The 10,092-nt window shown below is 45.2% G+C and overlaps 1 protein-coding gene across 1 annotated transcript; it reads right to left on the bottom strand.

The window, feature by feature from the left end:
* Nucleotides 1–1,395: 1,395 nt before the first annotated feature.
* On the bottom strand, nt 1,396–2,665 carry LOC136498506 (uncharacterized). Its single transcript, XM_066494423.1, has 3 exons — nt 2,226–2,665; nt 2,044–2,121; nt 1,396–1,934 (listed from the first exon to the last, which is right to left on the bottom strand). Exons 1-3 carry the CDS (start codon nt 2,535–2,537, stop codon nt 1,761–1,763), a joined length of 564 nt encoding a protein of 187 aa, XP_066350520.1. The 5' UTR covers nt 2,538–2,665; the 3' UTR covers nt 1,396–1,760.
* Nucleotides 2,666–10,092: the final 7,427 nt, after the last annotated feature.

Here is a 10,092-nt window from a genome sequence, read left to right as displayed (position 1 = left end):
TTGCTAAATTAATAGGGTTTTGAAGAGTGGCGATGTGGAGGGACTAAAAATTTGCCTGGAGCCAAGACATTTGGAAAGACAATTACATGTTGCAATTGGATAATCGCTTCCGCCGCTCGACGGGCGTTGCGGCAGTGGGATACTCATGTGCCAGCGCGTATGGGCGCGCGTCGGCGGCAGGCTCCAGCGATGCGTGGCGCCCCCAGAAAAGTGCAAAGCTTGGAGCAACTTGCGAGGGGGAGCGAGATTCGTTCAAACGATGCACAAGGTTACAAAGTTCTAACTACTGCAAGGCTTTCTTCCTTTGTTTTATGCGCACGATTTTGCAGTTCCAACACATATGCTTGGTTGTCACTGAAAATTTCCATCGAATAGATGAATACTGAGGATACGAGTCAGACATACCAATGTGTAATGAAATAGAAAATAGTCACAACTTGACAAATAAAATAACCATGCCTTTTCCAGCCAGCTAGAGTCAGTATAAGCATCTTGTGCATTGACAGATCACAAATGCACAGAAATGTTAAAGACATCTTGTCCATTTATTTGTCTTTACAATCCATGCCGCATTAAAATGTTAAAAACATGCACTTGTTTGCCATATTTTGAGATAATTTTCAGAACTTAGTATACTGTATACACACATTCATTTCAGAAAGGCTCATGTTTTGTTTTTGTTTTTTTTTTTTTCAAAAACCTCAAGGGGTCTAAAACGGAAAATACATTGTGAGCGTAGGGGCAGATGCCCACCCTCATTCTGAGCCATCAGATCGGAAATATTGTAAATTCCAAATAATTAATGTTAAAGTGGAGCATGTCTCTATTGCACTCATTTCCTTTAGAATGACAAATGCATCATACAGTTTAGGAGAACTGAGCAGAATATTCTTACACTGTCCAGAATTCCAGGTCCACTCGATGCTAACTGTCTCCTTGTGGTAGCACATGCAAATATCTTATTTTGCTAGAGAAGTATGTATGTTGCTAGTTGCAACCTCTGCAGAAGGTATATAAATTATTGGAGTTAACTAATTCGATGAACACTTAATTACTTGTTTTGGTTTAGTCAGGACTTAGTATTTCTGGAAGGTCAGCGATGCCCCTTCTGCTTATTCTGACTGATTAAGCAGGTTCTTGGTACTAGTCACTCATTAAAGAAATGCTAGCTTCCTTGTGACATGAGGTCAATATTACAGCTTTCGTGTAGTTGGTGACCGCGTATTACTGACGTGTGGACTAACGTAAGGGAATCATCCCTATCCGTGTGGACTGCAAACTGACTGAAATAGCCAATTACTTTCTTAAACTGTTAATTTTGTAGTTCACACCCTAGCACCAAGCTGTTATGTTCTACTAGTTGGTGTTTAATCCCTTGCATTTCAGTACTACAAGGAGCATAATGGCACAAAAATTCGGTTTTTTTTTTCTGCTTAAACAAGGTATATGCACACATGTTTTCAACTTGCTTGCTGACAAGCAATTGCACTGCAGGGTTTACCTAAATTTTGAAAATTAATATGTTCCAGCTATACAAAGTTTTTCTCAGTGTCATGAACTTGAATATCCTGCTTTGCTTGTTTGTTGTTTTCCAATATAGTTGAATATGGATTTTTTTCCTATTTGAATGGTATGTATGATCAGACAGCTCAACAGCTGGATGGGACTAGGTTCTCTCAGCTGACAGAAGAGCGTGATGTATGAACTATAATAATTGTATACATTGCATTGAATATACTGGTGGTATACATGAAAAAGAATCATCCGATATAGTTTATCGACATAGAGATAGGGACCAAACAAAGCCCTTTCTTCCTCAGCTCATTACTCTCATATAGCGCCTTCTCGTTGTTACTAAAACTATTGATGGCTTGTTGATCCACGCCAGTCGCCTGTTGTTTTGAACCCATAGCTTCCATGTACTTGGCCTGCAACTGCAATATTCCAACAACACACAGGTGTAAGTACAACAAGGGGCAACTAATTAATCACCATTTCAAAAATTATATGTATAAAGGTCTAAAGGCTGTAGAGCAAGCATACCATGAGCAAGGGCATGTTGAACTCTTTTGCATCCATGGGTGCCATTTGCTTCATATCGAAATTTGCCATGGTAGCCATCTGCACAGGGAGAGTCCACAATCACGTTAGAAGACAAGCTATGTGCTCTACTGTTTGAAATAAATTAAAAGGCCTAGGCCTAACCAGAGAATATTTTTGCTAACCTTTTGGTGGCCAGCTGCAGAAGAACAGGCCGTGTCCTGTAGGGACTCATCCTCTTCGTCGTCGTCACACATGAGCTCAGACGTGATGAAGGAGGCGTCGTCGCCAAAGGAATGGAAGGAAGAAGAGAAGCCGGAGGAGAAGCTGCTGCCGCCAGAGACCGCTGCATGCTGATCGCCCATCTCTCTGATGCCGTCTTGCGGCGTCGAGGCCAGGAAGTTTGCGATGTGCATGGCCCAGCTGCTCTCGCCGGCTGACATGGTGGATGTGGGCGCTGGGCTGACGCATGAGGAGGAGGGTGATTTGTTCTCCATTGTAACCAGTGCCCGTACGTATGAAGAAGCAATAAGAGCTGTAGAAGCTCTTGTTCTTTGATGCTGTGCTTTGTTGTCTGGATGGGATGGGAGTGAAGAAAGCTCGCTAGAGTCCCTGGGTATATATAGAGGTCCAGCAGGGAGCGACTAGTGGTGGCACTGTGGCAGCAGTACATATGAACTGTGTGCGTGTAGAATACAGTTGAGAAATCCCTATCTAAGAATCTTCTCGTTAGTTGCGTATGTTATTCAGTAATGATCACTTGCTAATCGTTATTTGCGCAAGACGACAGAGCCCAGCTCTGGGTCACCGGTCACGTCGCATCGGATCGGCATGGAGGAAGGAGCTCGCGAGCACGTTCTGTGGCGTGCAGCATGGACCACGCATCTAATCCGAGGATCCCATGTATCCGAATATCCGACGCGATCACGTACGAGCGGATATCAGATTTGTTTAAGAATGCACGCGGGGCGCGCTCGCCCCGCCCCGCAAAACGTGGCTACTATAATAGTCAGCTCTAGGATTAATTTGGCGAACGTGTTCCAATAAGCGGCCGGCCAGGTTGCATTGACCATTAATCCGTGCTTTAGCACCGTCAAAAAATTTGCGTCATATAAGTAGTATTGAATTTTCCTAGATACCTTTCAAATACGTGGTTTGTGCTAATAAGCCACGATCGCTTAAAAAAATCATAAACAAATTTAGTACACATAGGTAATTAAAATTGATGATTTCTACTTTCATGCTAAGTCAAATTAACAACGTTAAGTCTGACAAAATTCTTTAGAAAACAGAACAACCGATGGCTATTAGCGGCGATAATGATTATAATCTGCCAAATTAAAAGCTATCTATGAAAGAATAGATTTATACGCACAACTTTTGTCCTAGAATAAATTAACTTCTAGGCATTTCCTCAAAGTTTTTCAGCGGTCAGCGTACCCATTTATTCCTTTTGAACATCATGCTCTAGTGGTTTATGTAGTGGGTGCAACAACATTTCATAATATTTATTTGAAGAAGCAAACCTCACTACCCCAGCTTCCTGACAAGTGGATAGAAAGGTCTTTTCTCTCTTGTCTACTAATCTGCCATAAAGCGGATAGAAAGGTCTTTTCTCTTGTTTGCTAATCTGTCATAAAGTGGATAGCCAGAAATATATTCTTTTAGGGACAGAGAGTATATATTTCTATTTTTAAAAGAGTTATTTGATTTATCTTTTTCTTCATGCGGCCTATGAAGATTAATGTGGGGGGTTTAATTTATAATTCATTATTAAAGGTCTCCCGTCATCAAGATGACGCGCGTGTCTACCAAAGGGTCCACATGTCCATCTGCCCCTAGCCATTGCTGGCTGCTGCATCTCCAATTCTCCATCGCCATCTCCTCCGCACGTCCGCGCATGCATGCTTCCTCGATGCTAGCGGCTACGACTACGATAAGAAGATTGGATCAATGCGATCGATCGAGGTGTCTTCTACATACTCTTCTTCCTCTCTTTTGCTTGATCTCCTCGCTCCAACGACTAATAACACGGCCAAGTCATCTCGTTGATACTGTCGTACACTACTGCAAAAAGCATTTCTAGGGGCGATTGGTAATCCTTTGTAGGAGCGGTTTGCCCAGCCGCCCTTACGTAAGGGTCTATACAAATCATGTATTTGTAGAGGCGGTTTTCAGGCCGCCCCTGCAAATCGATTTGTAGGGGCGGTTCGTATGACCAGCCGCCCCTACAAATATATTTGTAGGGGCGGCTTGTATTACCAGCCGCCCCTACAAATCGATTTGTAGGGACGGCTGTAGTACCAGCCGCCCCTACAAACAGGTACAATACGTTTTCCCGTAAAAAAAAATCAAATTTACAATTTAAGGTCGCGTTGCCGAACGTCCCACGACCAACGTTCCGAACCGCGTTCGCGTTGCCGAACGCCCCGCGACCAACATTCCGAACCGCGTTCGCGTTGCCGAACGCCCCGCGACCAACGTTCCGAACCGCGTTCGTGTCGTCGAACGCCCCGCGACTACAAGCACAAGAGTTTCTATAAACTACAATTACAAGTCCAATTCATAAGAATATATACAATCCATCATTAAATATATAAATTCCATACACATTGTTATCAACGTCCTAGAGCTGGCCTTTCAGTCTCACGAAGGTGTTGGTACTAAGGATTTGTACCTAACTCAGACTCTCGGTTATGGTAGGCGCCTCTGACGTGTACAATCTGGTCCAATATAAAGTTGCAAAGGTCGTCGACGAGCTCTAAGAGTTGGTCATCCTTGTATGGGTCTCTTTTCATTCCTTCCTCTTCTCTCCACTACAAGAGAACAAGTTTCGGTTTAATATTCATACCATTTACGAAGTTTTTATACTACGGGTGAAGAGGTTCAAACTTACCTTTAAGGGGTGTCTCCTGTAGCCATCAGTGTTACTCATTATAGAACATATATAGTATCCACAATGTACACTCCCAGGCTTCTGCTTGGGGCACTGTGTGTTTTGCATATGAAAATGTTAAGTAATGCTTTTAACAGTCATGTAACGGAGTACTGAAGAAGTAAGTTACACTTACCGCACATAGTGTTTTTATAGCCAGCTTTTCCTTCCTTGCTGGATCATGCCTTCTGAAGGGTCGAGATGGCGACTAGAGGGGGGTGAATAGTCTTTTCTAAAACTTAATCGCGTCGGCTAACCGATATAAATGCGGAATTAAAATAATCAGTCTAACCAAGACTATACCCCTCTATATATGTTCACTAGCACCTTGCAAAGATACTAATTATGCAACTAAGGTGCCGGGCTAGCTAGAGCTCTCCTAAACAATTCTAAGAGCAAGGTCACACAAACCTATGCCACTAGTACTTTAAACAACAAGGGAGCTTCTACACATGCTAGTAAGCAAAAGCACAAAGCTAACTAAGCTCACTAGCAATGCTCAATAACAAGGCAACCAATGTCTAATTAGAGAGCGCAAATACTTAGTTACACAAACTAAGCAATGTGACTAACAAGGTTACTAAAACCAAATTAGCCACGCAAGGGAGCTACTTCTATGCTACACAAGCAAGAAGGTAATTAGCAAGCTACACAAGCTATCTAATTACAAGAGCAACTACACAAGCTTAATATGTATAAAAGTAATTGCAAGCTTGTGTAATGGGGATGCAAATCAATGGGAAGAACAAGGTTGACACGATGATTTTTCTCCCGAGGTTCACGTGTTTGCCAACACGCTAGTCCCCGTTGTGTCGACCGCTCACTTGGTGGTTCGGCGGCTAATTAGCATCACCCGCTAAGCTCGCACGTCGGGCGTCGCAAGAACCTACCCCTTGAGTGAGGGTAGCTCAATGACACGCTTTACTAGAGTTGCTCTTCGCGGCTCCCGCGGGGAGAGCACAATGCCCCTCACAAGCACTTCTCCGGAGCGCCGCACAAGGTTCTTGCGCGCTTCGACGGAGACCACCACCAAGCCGTCTAGGAGGTGGCAACCTCCAAGAGTAACAAGCACCACCGGCTTACAACTCGATCACCTAGTGCCACTCGATGCAACCTCACGATGCAATCGCACTAGAATCGCTCACTCACACAATCGAATGATCACTATCAAGTATATGTGTGATGGAGGGCTCCCAAGCACTCTCAAGCATGGACACAAAGTCCCCCAAGGTGCTCCACACCAGCCATGGCCGAAGGCCACTTCTATTTATAGCCCTAAGGGCTAAACTAGCCGTTACCCCTTCACTGGGCAACGGTCGGGCCGACCGGACGCTCCGGTCGTGTTGACCGGATGCTGGACCTCAGCGTCCAGTCGCTCGCAGACGACCACGTGTCCCGATTCCAACGGTCACTAGACCTGACCGGACGCAGCAGCTTCAACTGACCGGATGCTGAACCCCCAGCGTCCGGTCGTTTCCAGTAAGCTCCCGAGCATGACCGGACGCGTCCGGTCGAACGCGATCGGACGCAGCCAGCGTCCGGTCACACTCCAGTTACTGCGTCACCGTACGTCAGCCTGACCGGACGCAGCCTTCCAGCGTCTGGTGCATTCAGATCCAGCGTCCGGTCAGTTGACTGACGCCGGCATCTTCGCGACCAACTCGTTTTCACTTCTAACTTCTTCACCCTTGCACCAATATGCTAACCACCAGAATTTGCATCCGGCGCAATAGAAAATAGGCATTCCATTTTCCCGAAAGCGTTGAATCCCGCCGAGCTTGACTCTACTTGCTCTTCGCCGTTGCCATCGTCCATCGGCGCCAAGTCTTGCTCAAGCTTCACCACCACGCGGTCCATCACTCCAAAGCCTTCGACTTGCCCTTCACGCTTGCAACCGGTCCATCAAGCCAAGTCTTGTCTTGATCTTCTCCACCTTGATCACATGACTCAATGTCATGTCTCATGTGCAATAAGCTCCTTCATCATCACATGTGTGAGCTTTGCAACATCTCCAAGCCATTTTCACCTTCATGGCATATGTTGCTCACACACATGTACCTGTGGACTAATCACCTGTGTATCTCACATAAACACAATTAGTCCACCTAAGTTGTCACTCAATTACCAAAACCAAACAAGGACCTTTCACCTTCCATGATGATTAGTGACATAGAACCTAAATGCCCTGTTCGAATTATTTTAGCAAATACAACTTGTTAGTATCTAAAAGTGAACGTTACAAGTATGTATACAAACATATAAGCTAATGAGGATTGTCGATATGTATACGTCTTGAGAATCGATATGAAGTCTTTGTATATCACCGTGTCCTTATCTAATGAATCAAAGACCCATACCATGCTCCTTCCGACATCGACGGCTATACAAATCCAGTGGTTGCTGCATGGATTTAATCATAGAACTAGATAAGCCCTTTTGCATCGAATAAAATATATTGAACAAAGCTTTAAGTATAGAGTTGAGCTTACTCGAAGTTGTATGGTAGCCATATAGTAGAGTGTTGCTGGAGATTTTTGAAAGCCAGGGCAATATATGCCGCAACCTTAAGGGACTCTTCCCTTAGTTTCGCTATACGGATGTGCTCTTTCTCCCAAAGAGTCTTTGCAGCAGCTAGCTCTTTGGCATCCAGTGTCCACCGTTTAGGGTAATTAAAATTTGTTTGGGCTATAGCTTGAGGGTCCACATACCCGGCTTTCACACTTGGCATTTGTTTGACAATGTGCACTTGCATTCTACAAATCACAGCGTGGGTTAGTTACAACAAAATTTAAAGATTACATTCATATCATATCGGGAGGACAAGGACTTACAGGCACCACGTGCGAATTAGATTCATCTCCATTTCTCCCAGGTGAAAGCATGTTTGCATGTCATTGAAGTCAAAGACAATTTTCCCGGCTGGGCTTCCAAATGTGCCGGTGGAGAAGCATGCTTGTATGATATCTATGCTCGTTGGGAGAACACGCAAGTACCAATCATGGAACCTTCTCATTCCAAGTGGTAGGCGCTGGATGTCCCGGTTTAGTAGGAAGGGCTTGCCTCTTTCATATGTTTTCGGGCAATCCTTTGACCATTTGATGGCATCAACATTTGGATACTGCTTTGCAATTTGGTGGAGTTTACTAGTGATGGCCTCCTCAGAACCCCATGATGGGACTTTTTTAACTTGGTTCTCAGGCTTGAACTGGTCATGGGAATACCACTTGGACACCGACGAGACGTCTTTGATCGGAACATAAACTGGTCTTATGGTGATTGGATGCTTCTTTTAAAGTTCCCATTCAGGCACGTCCTCATCTTCTTGTGCTGTAGCTTCTTCAGGAGGCACTCGTTGTTCATGTATCGGCTGTACTTGTTGAGAAGACTATGGTATCTCATGATGCACTTGCTTGGTATGAGCTGGAGAAGGTTGTGGCATCTCATCAGGCACATGCTCGCTAGGAGACGGGGAAGAATGTGGCATCTCAGGAATGTGGGGGTCACGAGACGGTGAAAATATCTCCCCGACCTCAACAACTCGCTCCAAATTTGGGAGAGGGGGAGGCGGCAAAGAAGTAGTCAATATAATGTCCCGTTTGTGCCAGAGGATGAACTGCACCATAACATCTCTGAGTAACACCAGCCCCTCGGGAGTTGCATAGTCTATCCTCCACTGCATGAACTCGGGCTTCACTGTATGCACCTCGACCCTAGTGTAATCCGTTGGTATCTTATTATTGTGGTGTAAGCCACCGGGAGGATGTGCCACACCCGTTGCCACCTCCATCACAGTGTTCTGCCGGCCACTGAGAAACACCAAGGTGCAACTAGTTGGTTCCCGTATGCGATCGACTGGGGTTGTGGCTGCAGTGGAACCTTGACTGCTAGGAACTTTCGGAGGGCTACCAACTAATGCCAGTTCTCCCAGCGGCGTCACTAATATCCGTGGCTCCGTAGACAGTCCTTGCTCCTCCAGAGCCTTCGCAACTAGAGCCTTCACTTGGAGCTCAAGACTAGTCTTTCGATCTTGGCCATGTTTCTTGTACATGTGCTTGTCCTCTTCAAATCCTTGCTTCCATGTCGTCCTTTTCCCTAGCCCCCTAGTGCGGCCTGTGTGCTCCTTGTTTCCTAAGCCAAGGCTAAGCTCGTCCCTCTCTCTGGAAGGATTGAATGAGCCCTTCTCCTTGTCTTCAGCATATTTCAGTATCCTTAGATACCGCCTCTTGGGTCTCCGGCTTATCAAACTTAAGATTACTGCCGGATGATTCTGTACTACTCACATATATCCAGTTCCTTGAGCGTACCTTCAAATTCGTCACATCGATATTTCCAGCAGCTGCGACCTCTTCGTCCATCTTTCTAAACTGCTCTTGGGTCTTTTCTCTCTTGTCTACTAATCTGCCATAAAGCGGATAGAAAGGTCTTTTCTCTTGTTTGCTAATCTGTCATAAAGTGGATAGCTAGAAATATATTCTTCCAGGGATAGAGAGTATATATTTCTATTTTTAAAAGAATTATTTGATTTATCTTTTTCTTCATGCGGCCTATGAAGATTTATCTGCCCCTGCCGCCGCTAGCTGGTTTACCTCGTGCCTTGTTGGACCTACTGTTGTGTCTCATACGCCATGCATGCATCACGGCCACTTCGTCGATCGTCGTTACTCGTCTGTCTCACTATGACAGCTAGCCTAGCCATTGCTGGCTGCAGCATCTCCAATTCTCCATCGCATCTCCTCCGCACGTCCGCGCATGCATGCTTCCTCGATGGATAACAGCGCCATGCATGCAGAAGCTAGCGGCTACGACTACGATAAGAAGATTGGATCAATGCGATCGATCGAGGTGTCTTCTACATACTCTTCTTCCTCTCTTTTGCTTGATCTCCTCGCTCCAACGACTAATAACACGGCCAAGTCATCTCGTTGATACTGTCGTACTGTCGTGGAGTAGTATCACAAAAAAAAAAGAGCTCAACTAACCCGTCAATAGGTGCATTAGCTGTCTCGGCTAATTACTCATCACCACGAGAGCACAAATGGCCGGCGCACAATCCTTTAATTTAGCTATCATCTCTCGGAATCTCGCTCCACCAACCACCTGCCATTCTCATGCATGCA

This window comes from Miscanthus floridulus, chromosome 12 (assembly GCF_019320115.1).
Source record: "Miscanthus floridulus cultivar M001 chromosome 12, ASM1932011v1, whole genome shotgun sequence".
NCBI lineage: Eukaryota > Viridiplantae > Streptophyta > Magnoliopsida > Poales > Poaceae > Miscanthus > Miscanthus floridulus.
This window is presented reverse-complemented; position numbering and strand designations above follow the sequence as displayed.

Bases quoted from the DNA above. Each gene is read 5' to 3' on its own strand.
- LOC136498506 (XM_066494423.1), bottom strand. From the start codon at position 2,537: ATGGAGAACAAATCACCCTCCTCCTCATGCGTCAGCCCAGCGCCCACA. The intron at 2,122-2,225 runs GTTAGCAAAAAT...CTCCCTGTGCAG, and splicing joins CTGCAGCTGGCCACCAAAAG to ATGGCTACCATGGCAAATTT. The intron at 1,935-2,043 runs GTATGCTTGCTC...GGAATATTGCAG, and splicing joins TCAACATGCCCTTGCTCATG to TTGCAGGCCAAGTACATGGA.